Here is an 18,102-nt window from a genome sequence, read left to right as displayed (position 1 = left end):
TGTCAAATGCAATAGAAAAAGAGAGATCTATGACCAGCAAAAGAGATGATGGTGAGCTTTACTTTTTTTATAAACACAAAAAAATGATAGCTTCAATAAAAGTGTCTGTCAAATGCATAAATACAAATGCTTAATTTTTCTATTTTATTTTTAAGCCTGTTTCTGGAAATACTGTGTTTGAGGATCTTAAAGTGAAGAGCCAGGAGCAAGAAAATCTGCAAAATAATCGAATGCCTTAAAGATGTATCAAACAACTAGAACATTTTTAGATATGAAATTATATATGTATTCATAATGTGTCATGATAATTATGATAGTCATTTAATAATGTACTCATGACTGTACTCTTAAAACAAAAATGTATTTTATTTAAATGCAATATCAATAAAAAAATCAAGTGAAACTGATTGATGTTACTCTTTCATCTCATTCTTTAGTGATCTTGAGCTCATAATTAAATGCATGAGTGAATATTTGTACTGGAATAATTTCTAAATAAATGTAGAACTGATTGTCCTCAGCTTTGAATGATATGAGCTCTTGCCTCCCTCTAGTGTTGAGACTGTGTTGAACGTTCCAAATGTGACGCATATTTTCCCTTACCATAAACATATGAACATATGAAGAGAGAGGATTACTGGCATAAAATAATGTCCATAAATAATTGAATTAGAAACACTCTTTAAGGAAATTCAAAATTAAACTAACTTGAAAATTGCCAAACAAGAATTAGGTTAAATGTTTATCTTTTTATTTTATTTTATTTTTGGATACTTTCTTTTCACACACAAAAAAAAGAAGAAAAAAGTAAAAGGCACTGTTTTAATTTTCAATAGGGACACCTCCTATTGTCCCAAATTGCATTATTAAAGATTTCTTTAAAAAACAAAACAAAAAACAAACATATACATTGGAAGACAAAGTCCTCTACAAATGCACATGAAACGATGCACATTAATATGAGTTCTAAAACTATTTTACTAGCATTCAACTGGCAAATCTGATAAAAAAAATAAAAATAAAAATAAACTTATCAGGACGGATGCAGTCTTCCATGTGGGCTGCACTGCAGAGCAAGATATGTGTAGAAAGGGAAGAGCTGTTTCAAAATTATGGTTATTAAAAGCATGAACGCATCCATTTCATTCAGACAGTCTTCAATACTTGCGAGAGGTAAGTTCAACATTGCTAATTAATTTGTTTTGGTAACATAAAGAATAGTTCACCCAAAATATTATGTCCTGTCATTCCAAACCTGTATGAATTTCTTTCTTTAGTTCCAAAGTTGTTTTGGACCCCATTGACTTCCATTGTATGGATAAGATTTCAATTTTTGGGTGAACTATACCTTTAAAGCATGGTCGGTCTTTTGGAGGGGAATATCAGAATAACCTTTTTAATCACAAGTGAAGTAGCCTATATATGCTGCAGTTTATTTTTCCGTAAAATAATTATTGGTCAACTGTTTAATGAAGATACGTGCTTTGCAAATATGTGATTCTTATACTAACATGTACCTATATTTGTTCCCTAGTTTGAGAGTATGTGGTTCACGTTTATTCTACTTCTGCCTCAGCTCACCCTCAGCGCTCACTGTCCCAGTGGGTGCGCTTGTAATAATAGGGGTGCCGCAAAATGCATTGGAGACATCAGCGACATCCCCCCTCTCGACCCGAAAACAACCTTTCTACTCTTGCTACAAAACACAAACATAAAGGTCCTCAAAGACCGAAGTTTTCAGTCGTTCTCTCTTCTGCTACGATTAATGATCACGCATAGCGCTATTGACACAATTCAACCAGAAGCCTTCTATGGTGCTCCACAGTTTCGGTCTATCAAACTGTCATCAAACCCACTCTCGGTCTTCCCACCCAAGGTGTTTAGTGAGCAGAGCAACTTGGAGCAACTGCAGCTAGATGGTAACCAAATAGTTTCCATTAGTTCAAAACTCTTCGAGGGGTTGGTCAACCTAAAAGAGCTGGATTTGAGCAAGAACCGAATCTCCCAGCTGGATGCCGACGTCTTCCAGAACTTGACTGAGCTGATTTACCTAAACTTAGCTGGTAACCAACTAAGGAACCTCCCAAAGACGCTTTTTCACAACCTACGTCAACTCGAATCTCTGGTACTCTCGTCCAACCGGTTGGAGACTCTGGAAAGTGGTTCCTTTGACCATCTAAGCAAGCTGTGTTTTTTATCGCTTCATAAGAACCAGATCCGAGAGATTCCTCCACGTCTTTTCTGGCACTTGCCATCCCTGCTCAACCTTTCAATGTCGGGCAACCAACTCCAGTATATTCCAGCAGAGAGTTTCTACTTCTTACCCAACCTGACCATGCTCACCCTCTTCAAGAACCCCTTGATCTCCCTACCTGACCAGCTGATGGGCTACATGCCGAGGCTCCAAGAATTGTACCTTTACGATACTAGTCTTGTCACTGTCCCTTGGAACCTTTTTGCTAACATGACAAACCTACGGTTTCTCAATTTACACTTGAACGACAAGTTGAACTTCCTACCAAAAGACCTCTTCTGTTGTCTGCCCAACCTGAATAAACTGTCCCTGAAATACAACGACCTTCGGGTGCTAGAGCCGGACCTCTTCTCGAATTTGACTAGTCTTGAAATTCTAATGCTTAATGATAACAAGCTTGAGTCTCTCCCAGCAACAATCTTTAGCAATACCCCAAGACTAGAAAAACTGGACCTGAGCCGTAACCATCTAAAGTATCTCCCCGGAGATGTTTTCACACACACAAGGGCGCTGAATGTTCTCTCTCTTAGCGGCAACTCATGGAAGTGTGATTGTAGCATTATGGGTATTGCAGAATGGATTCGCGACAACCCAAGGCTAGTCAATGACTCGGACAAAGGAGTAGCATGCTATGAACCGTACCACTTACAAAACCATTCGCTGCAAACATTGACCCATGCAGAGCTCAAATGTGGTCAGGTTGTTTCCCAGACAATGATTATGACTACAAGCATCATTTCCACACAGGTTCCTGCAACGTCAACCCCACAATCGTCTACGGCTTCAAGCACAAATGCAAGAACTACAGCGACTTCAACTGCACCTTCAATTACAAGCACTTTTGCAACAACAGCCTCTCGCTTTTCTCCTACTTCTGATCATATTTACATAAAACAAGGCAACGACTACAACAATGATCTGGCGTTCTACGAAAAAATTGTTTTGGATAACGGACCTGAAATTGTTCACAACAATCATTACGGTGGTTGGGTGTACCTGTGGTCTGTCCCGTCGACCGGTCCATTTAGTGGCTTCATGACGGCTTTGTACATTGTTCACTTGGTCACAGGTGTAGTACTGATTGTGGCCACCTGGTATGCATTGTATCGGCTTCATAAGGTGATGTGGATGTTAAAGAAAGTCACTATGGGAGACAATCAGAGAATAATGACTAGAAGAAGTCAAACTCTATAGGAAGCTTAAAGTTAAGTTGTAATTTCACATTATTATGCATACTAATTCCACTCTACACATATTTATGAGGAATACAAAAGTCTATCAAGCTTCTATCTTGCATTTTTTTAATTTTATACAAGTTTCATTACAAATGATGTTCAGCACAACATTTGATGTGAAAAGCTGAATGAATTTCTTGGTTCCAGGTGTCAATGAAAATTTATCTCATGGTTTTCTTTTCAATATGGTCTCAGAATTATGTATGTGTACACCGATATATAATGAGACTTGATTTTATGACATACTAAAAGCTAAGCATGACCATAAATGTGTAATCATTTGTGTAAGCATTCATGTATATTGCAGCCATTTACAATGAATCAATTGTTTCTTTTTAAGTTTTCCTTTCTGCAATCTTTTCATTTCAATGCTTTACATTCACAAAACTGATATGGACACACCCTTGGTAGGTGTTTGGAACATGTTATCTGTAAGACCAAATAAAATGTTTCTGTGCCTTGAGAGTGTTTTCTTTGCCATGTATGCCACCTGGTGGTTAAACAATACAGAGCAGAAGTTATAGGGCAAAATAGTCTTATGCTAACATATAGCAGCCAAACAACAATAATATAACAGCCTTTCCTTAAACAAATAAATTAGTTATTTTTAATTAGTTCGTTTTTTATTTTTTATTTCAAGTTTTAATTGTTTTAGATGAGGATAGACATCACACTGCAAATGATTTGCAAATATGCACACTATAAACCTTACAGGCCATTTTTTATTATTTATTTGTTTGTTTAAGGTTCTGGGGGAAAGCGTGACTTAAAGTGAAGTGTGCATTTTGTAGCTACTGTAGCATAGTTAGTTTAGCTTACCAAGCAATCATGTTCCAAGCACTGTCATCACATTCTTACCACTCCCACATGACCAACGATACTATCGCCTCAATGAGCCCAACGTTGACGTTTGATGTGATTATGAAACTCAAAGAAAGTGATTGTTAGGTGTACACCAATGAATCGCAAACCCATGAAGAATTTTATTACAACATTAGCAGGATGTGACCCGGTTCACATGTTTGAAACCTTAGAACGAACAAATGACTCTCCTACATTAACTACAAGATATTTTACACGTCAACTTTTAGTCAGAAGACAGACAACAGCTTCTCAACTGTTGCGCTGTGGGCGACCCGAGTTCGTCCTTATCATATTTATTTTTATAGGGCAACATAATCTTCAAATGTCGTGCTGTCATAGAAACAAGAAAATGATCATAATGCGTTTCCAATTCAAGAGTAAACATGAAAACAGACCTAATATTGTGATATTTATGAGTCATGGATAACCGGCGGAAGATTCGTAGTGTTAATGGCATCCAGAGATTTGTGTGAACATGTCCAGGAATGAAAACATCCCACTCTGTCTGCCTGGCGACCGTATATAGATTGGGAAAAGTCTGTCAAAAACATGAAACACAGATCATTCTGAATAAATACTTCCCGCCACCTCACGATGCCCAAACAGCTTTTCTCGAAGATTCGGATCTACGAGTTCAAGGATCTTATTCGGAATAAGAAACAACCAATGACGTAAACAATTTTGCTTGTCTCTCTGCATAGCCTACATGTAAACTTCTTAAATCGACTGATATGCTTGATGGATACAAAAGTGCTTTTTTTTTTTTTTTTTTTTTCATAGACTGGACGTCCTGTTGAGCAGAAAAAAGCAGAAAAACAATATCAAATGTGTTTTGGTTCAGAAAAATACTGAAATCTCTCATTATCAGTAAGTTTATTGTTATATGCCTACGTGTATAGATCAATTCAATCTGAAATCATCAGTTTATGGGTACTTGATGCATAAGTAGTATATTTTTAGGTCAAACAGTATATGAATGTATACTATAGGAGAAAGTGTTGTTGCCTTTATAGAAAATTTTAAATGGTTTTTCGGTGTGACAATTTTATTTATTTAATTTACAGAAATTTTGGTTAAAACAGTACAAATGTCCATGTAGTCTTAATAAAATTAGAAAAATGTGGGTAAATAAAAACAAATAAGCACCACAGGTCATTTAAATAAAAAAAAATTGTCAAATGTATTTAAAAGTGTTTTATATTACTATGGATGGCATAAATATTTTATTTTAGGAACTAAACTTCTTCATCTTTTTAAGACAGGACCGTTTGACACATGGGCCAAAGCTTGCTGATCTGCTAGAAAATAGAGGTTAGTTCAACCACTCTTCAACACACTTTCTTTATCCATTGAACTTTTGCATTACACTAAAGGTTCTTAGGGAAAAAAGTTTTTTTATGGTGTGTTCACACTTCTTTCTGGTCTTTTGGTCCAGACCAAAAAGAAAAAAGTCCTGAGCATAGTTTTCACACAGTCATTTTAAAACTGAACCTAAAGATACAAAAACAACAACAACAACAACGAATTTAAGGACGTATATTTTGTGACAGAACTTACAGAATATCCAAAACAATGCCATGTTCCCGTCTAAATGCGTTTGATGTATGTGCGTACATATGATGGTATTTTTTACCAGCTGAGAACCTATAAAGCTGAAGAGCTTATAAAACATAAAGGAGTCAAAACATCACCAGGACTTCCTACGTTGCACATAGACGAAGATCTGCTGCAAGGAGAAGCGGTTCTGACACCTGTACCGAACTGTAATGGGCTCATATGCTTGAGCATTCTGTCCTTTTAGGGTGGCATCTTGTGACATCACTTCCTGTTTTTGGTTAGTTTAGATGTCTTAGGTCCACCTTTTCAGTTTTCTTGATCTGCTTGTTTGGTGCGCACCAAGGTTTGGACAGCAGCGTTCACACTTATTCAGATGTTCACACTTGGCAGGTTTGGTTGGATTAAAACGAACTGCGATTGCTCTGTTAGTGCGGTTCATTTGAATAAGTGTGAGCGCTGCCATCTGAACCCTGGTGCACATCAAACAAGTGGACTGAGACTGCTGAAAAGATTGGTCTCAGTCCTCTTTCAAATGAACTCTGGTGTAGTTCAACTGAAATGTGAACACAACACGGACCAAACCAAAAACAGGATGTGATGTCACAAGATCCTACGATCAAGATCACGACCCTAAAAAGGACAATGCTCAAGCACAGGGCCGTCCTTAGGGTGGTGCAATGGCACCGGGCCCCGCGCTTGAGGGGGCCCCCCGAAGGCGAATGCGAACTGACCCCTGAATAAACTGTATGTAAACTGACCCCAAAATATACATCACAAAAGCGTATATATATCTTTTTTTTATCTTTCGTTTCGGTGTTAGAAATGACAGGGTGAAAGTTAAGCGAACCAGGACTAAATGTATCATTTTCTTTTTTGATCTGGACCAAAAGAACTAAGAGAACCGAAATACAAATGTAAACACCCTAACAGAGCAATCGCACCAAAGTTTGTTTTATTTTAACTGAACCTGCCAAGTGTGAACAAACCCTTATATTATTAAAATGTTCTTTACTCTAAGAATAAATGGTTCTTTACAGAACTGTTGACTGAAAGGTTCTTAAGGAAACCCAAAATGGTTCTTCTATGGCATCACAATGAAAACCCCATTTTGGAACCTTTATTTTTAAGAGTTTATGTTTTAATAGAGTTTAAGAGTTTACTAATTTTTTTAACGCAGCGCGTATTTTCTGTTTGACCCGTGGCCCAACCTCTAGTTGGAGAAATGGAGATACACAGTGTTGCCAACTTAGCGACATTGCAGACCCCTTTAGCGATTTTTTCCCTTCAACAAAGCGCCCAAACCTTATTTAGTTTCTGAGAATCTACCGGTACCGGCGGTGCACCTCTCGCTCTCGCTCTCTCTCTCTCTCTCTCTCTCTCTCTCTCTCTCTCTCTCTGCGTCTCGCGCGGAGGAGCAGCGCTTTAATTCAGTTAAGCACAGATATTATGTTGCTTCTCTAATTTTACAAGTATAGCCGAAATCAGAGCACAGATATTGTCTTTATCTTATGTGAATTTGATTTCACCAGACGACGGCTCGATTATCAGAATTTTTGTGCAGATTAACTTAACATCTTGGAAGGGAGAGCTGGTTATGTCTTAATGGGTCGCGTTTCAGTCACCATTTCAAATTCATTCCGTTGTTTGACAACAGAAACAGTAAAATATACCAATGAAAACAGTTTTATTGAGAATTTAGTTTCATCAAAATGGGCACAGAGAGAGACAAACTACAATGTAATAATAAATAATAAATGTACATTTAGCATTTTCAGAAGAGCTGCACTGTCATGCAAAAATCTAAACATGTTTGTGTTAGTAAATTGCTCAGTGCAAAGAAAGAGAAGTAATGGTAACCTGGCATTTTTGTTGTTGTTTGTTTTTTTGTCTAATAGACATGAACAAGTTCTTTGAAAAACATCTATGACCTTTGAAACATGTCTCGTCCTTATGCTCTATATTGACTATGGTTTCAATAATAAACATACATTTGCATAAAGCATCTATATTTATCCATGCCCACATTGATTAGAATATTACAAACTTGAAAAGTATTAATTTAAGGTACATTTAGGACAAATAAAAAAATGTGTGATTAAATGCGATTAATCGCGAGTTAACTCATGACAATCATGCGATTAATCGCGATTAAAAAATGTTATCGATTGACAGCCCTAATATATATATCTTTTTTTTAACATTCTTCTCCGAACAGAATACCTGGCTGCCTTTCGTTCATTTCTCCAGTCTGAGTTTAGTGTGGAGAACATTGAATTTTGGCTTGCCTGCAGGGAATATAAGCGAATGACTTCATCTGGCAGACTCTCTAACAAGGCAGCAGATATTTACAAAGAGTTTCTCCATCCCATGGCTCAAAAAGAGGTCAGTATGTGCACTTATTAAAACATTAAAAAAGAGTAGAGCCTTTCCAAACAGTTCAATGCATTACGACTGAAATGCCATTGCAGCATAGTAAAGTTTATTAAAAGGTGCAATGGTAGTTGAATATTTGGGATGGTAACTGAAAAGTTGTAGGTTCAAACCCAAGAGAGCAAGGCACCAGATTTCTTCTAAAATACATTTTATGTTGCAAATTAATTGACACAAATTTTAAAATGCATTAATAATGGGTCAACAGAAAAACAAACCTGAATTTTTTGCATCTGGTAGATTTGCTTAACAAACACCATTTAAATTAGTTATAGAAACATACTTCAATTTATCTTTCATAGATCTGAATGTTACATTTTCACAGGTCAACATCGACCATCACACTCGTGAGAAGATCAAGAGATCTTTGGTGAAGCCCGACCTCACTTGTTTTGATGAAGCTGAGATGCATATATACAGACTGATGGAGAAAGACTCTTGCCCAAGGTTCCTTAAATCTGAGGCCTATCAGAACCTGAGGAATACAGCCAGGAAACCAATGTAGACCAACTGTACCGATGACAGCTAATTCACTGGAAAAAGGTTTCTTAATGAGCAGCCGCACAGAAAGAGGACATATGCACGTGGTTTAGAGGAAATGACTGAGGAGAACAGAAAGTGTGTGATGTGCAGATGCTCAACTTCATTGGTTTTGAGTGATAAGATGAATGAGAAAATCTTTAAATGTCACTGTTACAGGAAATTATCTAGAATGAAGGTACATTTCCACTGTTATTTGAGAGATGGACTGTTCTGTGTAATGGGTGCCTTTTCTATAAAAGTTGATCTTGAAAGAAGATTTCTGTAAGACAATATCAGACAAACGTGTTGATAATTTGTATTATGACATCTCAAGATTTGTCATGGTGTCTCCTTTTCAAAATATTTCAAACAGCATTTTGCTCATTATTTTATAGTAATTATACAACTTTTATGACCTCATAATATTTGAGAGACCACATGGGACCAGTTACAGCATAAACATTCACTTTACCGTATTCATATAAACTGTATGATCTTTTAGGTTATGATTCAGCCCTGTTACTGTCGTATTTCTACTGTTTTAATGGTAATTATAATCATAACAGGCTAGAAACAACTTAAAGTTATATGGATTTTTCAATTTTAAGAAAAAGTTATATAGTAAATTGTAGCTCAACTATTCAGTGCACACAATTAGTAGTAAACATTTTCATGTTACATGAGATACAATGTTTTGATCCAACTTACAATTAAACTTTTTGATATATTTTTTCCAGGCATTCAATATCTTCATCTGTCCAAAGTATGAGTGAATGTCATGCCATCTTTATAGTTAGAACACACAGGCATACAGTAAATAGCAGATTAGCTATATTTAGACGGTCTGTGGACACTGACTAATTATGAACAGAAAACTGAGGTTTCCCATAGTCTGTGAAGAATTGTGTTTTGGTCAAATGTCCGACCCGAGCGAATTGATGCAGAGACAAGCCTTAAGTGTGAGAGACGCTGCCATAAAGTACAATAATAATCCGGGTCACCGCCTGACCCTACTGTGACAAAAACTTTCATCCTGAGGTTCAAGACTTTAAAAGGCAATTCTGAGCTGCTAAGCATAACTATGTTTGACTAACCTCGAATTTCACCAAAACAGTGAATGTCAATGGTCGTGTGACGCATGATATATCACACTCAGTGTATGTCCTTTCTTGGGGAAAGCAATTCTATAACAAAGACAGCACTGTTTTAAGAAATAACTGTCCTTGTCATATTAAAGGAAATTCCATGTTTATTGGATTAAGGCGCTTTTTAATCTAAAAGTATTACTGAATGCACTGAATGCATTTGATTTTATGAAGGGTTTTTCATGGAATTTTTTTTATTTGGACATTCAAATATGACAATATAAAAGCAGAACCAGAAGAACTCTTTCAAAGCACATGAGACTAATGGAGTTCTGTTAAATTTATCAACTTAGTCTCAGATGTTTCTCTTAAAATAGCAGAGGAGAAATGAAAATAGAAATCCGACAACTGTTGATGTATAGTTCAAAACATCATGATAATATATATATATATATATATATATATATATATATATATATGTAGTTGATATATATGTAAAGTGAGTTGAAATTTGAGAAGCAACAGCTTAGTAAGCTCAATTTGTTTTCAATTTAATCTCACTGCCGTTTAAAAGAAACAATTGAGATATTGAAAATGTCTTTATTTACTTCTAAACATTCACTGCACATTACACATTCAAATAATATAAAATATAAATCACAAAGGTAACAGGGTTGACATTTTAAGATCGTCTCCTAACATGACAAACATGACAAAACGTAAAATAAAGTGATTGACAAGCAGGAGATATTGCTTGCTTGTACTTAAAAAGTAAGTTCACTTCTTGAAAAAATTATGACATATATATATATATATATATATATATATATATATATATATTATTTTTTAAAATGTAAGTATGAAAAAGAGGTAAAAGTGTAAAAAATGACACTAACAGTTATTTTTTTAGTTGAGAGAGTATAAGTAATTGATTGTTCTGGACACTATTTGCTGCTGCTTATACTGTGTACAACTAATTCAATCATACATTATTTGAATTTGCCCCATACATTCACTTCTCATCTCAACGCAACACAAATGTTGTCATTTAGAAATGACACTGATGTGAAATCATGTGGTAACACTGACATAAGGAAATGATTTTACATAGGACACAGTTAAATTAAAGCTCGTCTCTTGAAATTATCCAGCGGATGTACCAATTATTAACAAACCGTTTCACCAATATGTGTCTGTTATTTTTAGTTATTATTAGTCAGTTTCAGCCTGAGAATGACACCCAGACCAATCTCTCACTTAATCTGACCAATATCTGCCGCCAAAACAGTCGCCAAGGCAACTAAAAGGAAATGAGTAATGTTCTCAGGCGATGATATTGCCAGAGGCACAAAATTGCTCAATTGCACAATGGAGAAACTGACAGTGTTACAGTATGTGTGGAGCAGTGAGATCGATTGCACTGGTCAGGTGACTTTGAGGATGTCTACACACTCTGTCATTGACACATGGAGTCTAATGTGAACACTTCACTGCCTAGATCCATTTTTTAATAAACTTATGGAGAAAAAAACGTAGCAAAGTCACTGGATTAATGCACATAAAAAACATAGAAATGGTCCATTGAAAGGGTTCATGATTTATGAGTGACCATGATAAAGGAAATCTTTTAAAAATCCAGTTTTTTAGAATGTACTTTTTTTGTATTCAAGTTTGTTTCATATGGTTTTCGAAAACTTCTTCAAGAAAAGTTTCAATTTAATGACTAAAAATGTCATGTGATGTAATCATCAAGCATAGAGTTTCCATACACGTTGAATACATGTAGGCTAAGTGTCCACAACAACAATCATTATTTCCCAAAAAGTTTTTATACCTTTTTTTATCTAGTTATTTTTTTTAATTTTTTTTTTATATCATCAATATTTATTAATACATTTCATGACGTATTTTTCTGGAGTGGCACCACAAGACATTTTAGAACCTAATCTAATTTTTTCTTGTCAAAAAAAGATCAAATTATCTCAAAATTTCAGATATATACTGACTTTACACAGTCATGACAAGAGTCTATCATAAAATATGCTTTTTACCAGCATTTTGGTTGCACCAAATGACTTTGATGTGTTGCAAATTTGGTCAATATATATATGTATATATATATATATATGTATATGTATATTGATAGGAACAAAATGTAAAATATATATTTTTTTGTTCATAAGACTTTTTATTTTATTTATAAATATCATTAAGGTTTTTTTTTTTTTTTTGTAGTTGCACCACATGATACATGCAACCTGAACTAATCTTGTCTTGTCATAAAAACACCTTTTTGTCTGCTGGGGTTTATAATATTATATAATTTTTTTCCAGCAGGTTCCTGCATGTTGGTGACTTTTTACCAAAAAACGGTTTGTTTTTTTATGTTTTTTTTTGTAAAAATTGTATAGGGTCCCTAACGAACCGAGGTGTGTAACAGTGTAAGTATATTTTTCTGCACAACAATAATTGAATATTTGATAAATAAGTGCAATTCAACTTTATTCCTTAAGGTGACAATGTCTGATACACAATGATGTGTACGAAATTACGTTTCACTCATAGTTACCGCAGGCAGAAAACAAAAGAATAGGAAGTATTATCAGCAAACCTTAAAATGGCTCATAGATTTACTGCAGAGCAAGTACTGAACGCAATCAAATATTAGTGTCACTGTCACTTGATGGTGGATCTGGTGATGAAGCTGTCACCAATCAAAACATTGATTTTGAAGATGTTGAAAATTATAGTTTTGAAAATATGTTTTAGATCGCAATATGAGCCAGATGCTGAATGTACTGAAACGAGCTCTGACGAGGACAGTGATGATGGTATAAAACTGAACCCTTCCAAGTTCCAAAATATGCTTTATTTTTATTCTTCTGTAATTGTTACTCTTATATCAGGAGAATTTTATATCATTGCGACAGGTAGAGATCCATCCGTGTTAGATATAGATCCGGGTCGCTAAAGACCTGAATATGTAATAATGATTGGCGAAACATTCATGCATTTAAGTAGCCTGGGAAAAGCCAGACAACTTCCGGCAAATTTAGATTTGCTCTGCAAGTAGTCTGGCTAAGAGCTCATTCAAGCCCATTTCTAATCCCTCGAAATCGCGGCACCAATCAGAAACGTTGAGGCGGGCTTTACACGATGACGATCGCTCTGATTGGTTTTAGGTCTATCCAATTGCGCCCAGAGGCATTTGAGCGACGTCCGTTGGTGAAGCGCAGCAACTTTTAAATGCATTATTATATTCAAATTGCAAACACATGAGGACAGTCTCCATGAAAGACCCACTGGCAGATGAACGTGCTCTACATTTCTCTCCGAAACGGTAGGAAATGAAATTAGATTTAATAGAGGATTTTAACTGTGACAAGATGATTGACAGGACAGTTTAAGTGACAGGATGCACGCGACAGATCCGTCCGATAAAGATGACGAAGTAGTATGTCCCAAAGCTTGCCTACTTTTTTGCTACACATTCAAAAGTAAATACCTTTTCTTCACAAAAAGAGTACATACTTTTATGGCGTAGTGTAACTTAGGCGAATTGGGACGCAGCATATGGCTTTACTCGATGATGATCGCTCTGACTGGTTTTAGGTCTATCCAATTGTGCCCAGAGGCATTTGAGCGACATCCGTTGGAGACGCCCCTTTGGAAATGAGTTATTAATGAAGCTTTGCCAGACCATAACTCAGTTACTACTGAGAATGGTCTGGTTTTAACCAGGCTAGCATGTAAGGGTTATATTACACTGATTTGTTAAGTTGGTTTAGCAAATAACTCTTTTCTTTTCAATAAATGTTTCTGCCATATGCTTCCTTGGAGTTTCTAAAAGATCTATCATAAGGTTCTTCAGATCAGCATGTTTGTTTCTGGGTTCTTTAAAGCACCAGAACATAGATGGTTTTCCAAAGAACTAGAGAACCAAAGATCTTGCAGAACTTCAGCCTCAGTTCTCCAGGCTGTAAAACTCTTGTCTTTTAGTGCAGGTGAAGCTAGTTACTCATTATCTATGTTTGGAGAAGGATTCCTCCTTCTATGCTAATAAAAAGCAAAACAAAGACAGACGAAGCAGCCTAACCATCTCATTTGACTCTTATTTTCATTTGTGCGCCATTAAAATTTGGCCCTGTTACGTCCATAGATTACTGAAAAAGCCAAAACATGCAAAGTTGTAATTTGCTTATCAGCTATTTCAGCAGGTACGTGTATATTTCCATGTCTAAAAATATGAAGAAGCAGGCTATGCTTTTCGCACATGAGCAACTGACTGGGAGGAGGGGAAGGGTTTGATGGGGCTTCCTCTTTGCTGTGGTTCGCCGAGTCCCTGTTGGTGAAACGAGCCCTTAGCAACCGTCGCAGGGCATAAAAAGCAGAGCCGGATACGCAGAAGGGAAACCTGTAGAGCACCAAGTGCAGCATGATCACTAGCAGGACCGTGCGGCTGTGGATTTCTGGGCAATAAGCCCTCGCTCTACCATGCCTGGCCTAATCCCACAACCTCTCCCAACGGACGTCAATATGGACAAAGACGACTTCAGGAGAAACAAGACCTTGTAAGTGTGATCTTCAGGCATTTTTACTCAACTATCAGAACAAGGGAATCTATTATGAGTCCCAGGATGCTTTAGCGTAGGTTTTGGATGTGTGAATCATGAAATGCCGACAACAAAGCTGACTTTCTCTCCATAGAGGAAAGAACCTCATGTGCCGACTAAAGTGTATGTTCACCAGTTCATCTGCTCCGGAGAGGTAAGGAAAAAGTGACACACATATAAGGACACCAGGTCCAAAATAGTTCAAACAAGAGTTATTGCTCCTAATCCAGTTATGGTCAACTAATCAAACCCGTCTGATCTCAGCAGGCTAAGTTTAGAAGACACCCAACAATGGTCCCAGTCTCTGGAACGGCTTCTCGGTTCCAAATGTAAGTCTTTTCTTTTTCTTTTTTTTTTTTTCCAAAGCACTGATATCTATTTTTGGCATTGGCTTGCTGAGGCGAGAGTAAACTAAAACACTAGTAAATTAAAGAGGTGCTGGTTTCGTGTTTTGACGCACACCCGCATTTGCTTCCCTCCAGATGGCATGGCCACATTCCGCACCTTTCTGAAGTCAGAATTCAGCGATGAAAACATCGAATTCTGGTTGACCTGTGAGGACTACAAGAAGATAACTTCGTCCCATAAGATGAGCTCGAAGGCGAGGAAAATCTTTGAGCAATTCGTCGAAGCAGAATCTCCGAAAGAGGTAAAGGAGGAACCATACAACACCCTGTCTCTATACGCTTGTAAATCTCTATATAACCAATGAGGATGTCTACACTAGAAGCGCCTGTAATGTCACGATATGCTTTCAGTTGAATTATAGTTTTCCATGTGCTGCAGAGCTGCTCTACACCTTTATTTTCTCCTTCTGTTTGAAAAAAGAATTATTTTGATATATTATATTTATATTTAAATATATTTAAATAACACTAAATCATCTCTATCTTACCATATGTACACAGTAGCAATATAATATAATATCATATTTTAAAATAATAATTAATAATTAAAAGTATTTTTATTCATATTTATTTGTATATACAGTAACAATACAATAAATAAAAATCTCCCTCTCATATATATATATATATATATATATATAATTATTATAAATAATTAATTATATTATTTATTGTAATCATAATTTACTTCATTTAATAATTATAATAAATAGTATAATAAATAAAATTACTATAATATTATTATTATAAATATTATAATAAAATAAAAATATGTATTAGAATTATTAGAATATTATTATTACAAATATTATAAATTATTCATTATACTCATTTACTATACATTTTTAAAAATATTTTAATAATAATATTCTATTAAAATATTAAACTTACTAATTAACATATAATATAATGGATCAAAATGATGTATGTGTTTATATATCATTCTTTTTTATTTATTATATTACTATAATTATTCGAAAATATTAATATTATATTATATTATAAAAAAATAAGTTAACAATTATAAGTTAATTTGTAGGCCCCCAGCAGAGGATCTTGATACCTGGAAAGGAGCCAGAGCAGATGTAAAACAAATATAAGGAACAGCACTTGAATGTAAAATTAATAAGATCCTACACTTACCTACACATACTAATTCTGTTTTACAATAATACTGTTTTATACTAATCGTGGTACATTGTTGTCTCTTTTGCGATGTATTACGCATACAGTTTGTAAATAATTTTATTTAAAATGTTATCTCTCGCAATTCTCCAGGCTCTCCGCAATTCAATTACGACTTAATTTTGCATATTTCCAATGTAATTTCTGATTATTTGGACAGTACATCTCATAATTGGTCGCTTCCAGTGTAGGGATAGTGTAAATGCCTCTCATTTGCATCACAGATAAACATCGACTATCACACACGGGAGGAAATCAAGAGAAATGTGAGGAGTCCGACGGCAGAGTGTTTCGACGAGGCTCAGAAGATCGTTTTCGGTCTGATGGAACGTGACTCTTACCCAAGATTTCTACGATCTGAGATGTACAAGACCCTCCTCGAGTCACTTGCTGCGGATGATGCTCGAGGATGACTGTGTGGATATATCACACCAATGCTAAAACTGGAACGGTCTGGTTTGTGTGTAGGACCAGAACCCCAAAGCTCGCGCCCCCCGCCGTGTGGAACTTCTGAAACTAGCAGGAGACAAAAAGGAGCAATGGTTGGGAACATGCTGTTGATATCAAGGCAAAATGACAAGAAACACAAGTCCGACGTGTTACTGAAATGCCAGGAGTGCTTTCTCAACTGAGGGTGCTTCCTGTGTAGATAAGGACGCAGCTCCTTCAAGCCCTTCCGGTGGTTTCCGAAGCTACAGTGTGGGGACAACACTATCGTCTTTTCCTGGCACTTCCAGAAGATCTTTATAAACTGCTTTGCCATGTCCTACAATGACTTTAGTAACAAAAAACTACCTCAGCCTATTGGTTGAGGTGGTTTGGACACTTTTTTGAGAGGATCTTGACATAGGACTATCCTATTTCAACATAAGTGCCTTATTGCCACACAGATGTATAACATTAAAGAAAGAAATGACCTACTAGAGAGGTCAAGATGAAAAAAAACAAAAAAACAAGTACAGTTGTAGCATGTGTGCCACACACAAAAACCCTAGGCATTACTTGTAACGTTATAACGTTTAATTTAAATGAAGATATACTTCTATTTATTAGCCACAGCCACTGGTTGGATGTTGACTTTTGTCATTTATGAGGACGATAAAATAAAGATTGGACACTGTTGAACTTTCCACTCCATTTTCTTTTATGTCTTTGGTTTGCATCATAGTGATATCTTCATATTGTTCACCCAGTTTCCTTTGCTTTTCTTTTGTGAATTACTGAAAACTATTTTTCTTACTCAGTATTTTGTCTTGTTTCCACTTAAATATCTTACTTTTTAGTAAAAAAATTAAAAAAAAATTAGTAATAATAAAAAAATATATATTTTATTTATCCTTGGTAAGTGTATATATAAAAGTATTTTACACAATAAGCTTATAATTGACTTTCATATTCTAACCGACAACTGGCCGATATATAAATATATAACACACATTAAAGGGTTAAATCTTCCAAAAAACTTCCACTATCCCTAAGTTATTGCTATCTAAATCTAAAAACAATACAGAAACAATATCACCTGATAATATTAATAAAAAATAACCAATATGATGTCAGTCTATTGGGTGAAATGTCTTATTACCCAATGTTTTAAGGATGTTTAGATGTCCTCACAGGAAAACAAGACAGTACATCCATTACAGGTATTGCAATCAAACACCAAAAGCACCACTAAATGTGAACTTCACAGCTCCTGTCAACTCGTTTAATTAAAACATTATAGGAATGATTATTTTCTAACCCTTTTGCCGAGAGATCCCATGACTATTTAGTGAAACAATTACCTTTGAAACAGGAACAGATGAGTTTCAGTTCCCACAGAACAGGGAATTAAGAAAGAAAGACTTCATAAGTGCCAGAGAAGTGTGCATTGCACCAGATACTGAAAAGTCATGAGATCTTGCAACTCGTACATTTCTGCTATTGCATGCCTAATGTTGCTAACGT

The 18,102-nt window shown here is 35.6% G+C and overlaps 3 protein-coding genes across 4 annotated transcripts; all 3 read left to right on the top strand.

The window, feature by feature from the left end:
* Positions 1-1,074: 1,074 nt before the first annotated feature.
* Positions 1,075-3,952, top strand: LOC309476689 (uncharacterized protein). Its single transcript, XM_082139840.1, has 2 exons — positions 1,075-1,173; positions 1,535-3,952. Exon 2 carries the CDS (start codon positions 1,544-1,546, stop codon positions 3,446-3,448), a length of 1,905 nt encoding a protein of 634 aa, XP_081995966.1. The 5' UTR covers positions 1,075-1,173; positions 1,535-1,543; the 3' UTR covers positions 3,449-3,952.
* Positions 3,953-4,855: 903 nt separating this feature from the next.
* Positions 4,856-9,594, top strand: LOC309476734 (regulator of G-protein signaling 21). The gene is made up of 5 exons (XM_082139917.1): positions 4,856-5,024; positions 5,134-5,220; positions 5,612-5,664; positions 8,126-8,292; positions 8,666-9,594. The coding sequence occupies exons 1-5, from the start codon at positions 4,948-4,950 to the stop codon at positions 8,843-8,845; spliced, it is 564 nt and encodes a 187-aa protein (XP_081996043.1). The 5' UTR covers positions 4,856-4,947; the 3' UTR covers positions 8,846-9,594.
* Positions 9,595-14,325: 4,731 nt separating this feature from the next.
* Positions 14,326-17,282, top strand: rgs13b (regulator of G protein signaling 13b). 2 transcript variants are annotated; one of them, XM_082139919.1, is made up of 5 exons: positions 14,326-14,518; positions 14,655-14,714; positions 14,828-14,889; positions 15,043-15,209; positions 16,377-17,282. In XM_082139919.1, the coding sequence occupies exons 1-5, from the start codon at positions 14,442-14,444 to the stop codon at positions 16,563-16,565; spliced, it is 555 nt and encodes a 184-aa protein (XP_081996045.1). In that variant the 5' UTR covers positions 14,326-14,441; the 3' UTR covers positions 16,566-17,282. The 2 variants fall into 2 exon arrangements, with proteins under 2 accessions (XP_081996045.1, XP_081996044.1); XM_082139918.1 differs by having other exon boundaries at positions 14,331-14,518; positions 14,825-14,889.
* The last annotated feature ends 820 nt before the right edge of the window (positions 17,283-18,102 follow it).

Source organism: Leuciscus leuciscus, assembly GCF_965113295.1.
Source record: "Leuciscus leuciscus genome assembly, chromosome: 15".
NCBI lineage: Eukaryota > Metazoa > Chordata > Actinopteri > Cypriniformes > Leuciscidae > Leuciscus > Leuciscus leuciscus.
Note: the sequence above shows the minus strand (reverse complement) of the source record. Positions and strands in the feature narration are given on the sequence as shown.

Excerpts from the sequence above, each read along its gene's own strand:
- LOC309476689 (XM_082139840.1), top strand. The coding sequence starts at position 1,544 with ATGTGGTTCACGTTTATTCTACTTCTGCCTCAGCTCACCCTCAGCGCT.
- LOC309476734 (XM_082139917.1), top strand. The coding sequence starts at position 4,948 with ATGCCCAAACAGCTTTTCTCGAAGATTCGGATCTACGAGTTCAAGGAT. Across the intron at positions 5,221-5,611 it reads ACTGAAATCTCTCATTATCA|ACAGGACCGTTTGACACATG; the intron begins GTAAGTTTATTG and ends CATCTTTTTAAG. Across the intron at positions 5,665-8,125 it reads TGATCTGCTAGAAAATAGAG|AATACCTGGCTGCCTTTCGT; the intron begins GTTAGTTCAACC and ends TTCTCCGAACAG.
- rgs13b (XM_082139918.1), top strand. The coding sequence starts at position 14,442 with ATGCCTGGCCTAATCCCACAACCTCTCCCAACGGACGTCAATATGGAC. Across the intron at positions 14,715-14,824 it reads AGTTCATCTGCTCCGGAGAG|CAGGCTAAGTTTAGAAGACA; the intron begins GTAAGGAAAAAG and ends GTCTGATCTCAG. Across the intron at positions 15,210-16,376 it reads AAGCAGAATCTCCGAAAGAG|ATAAACATCGACTATCACAC; the intron begins GTAAAGGAGGAA and ends TTTGCATCACAG.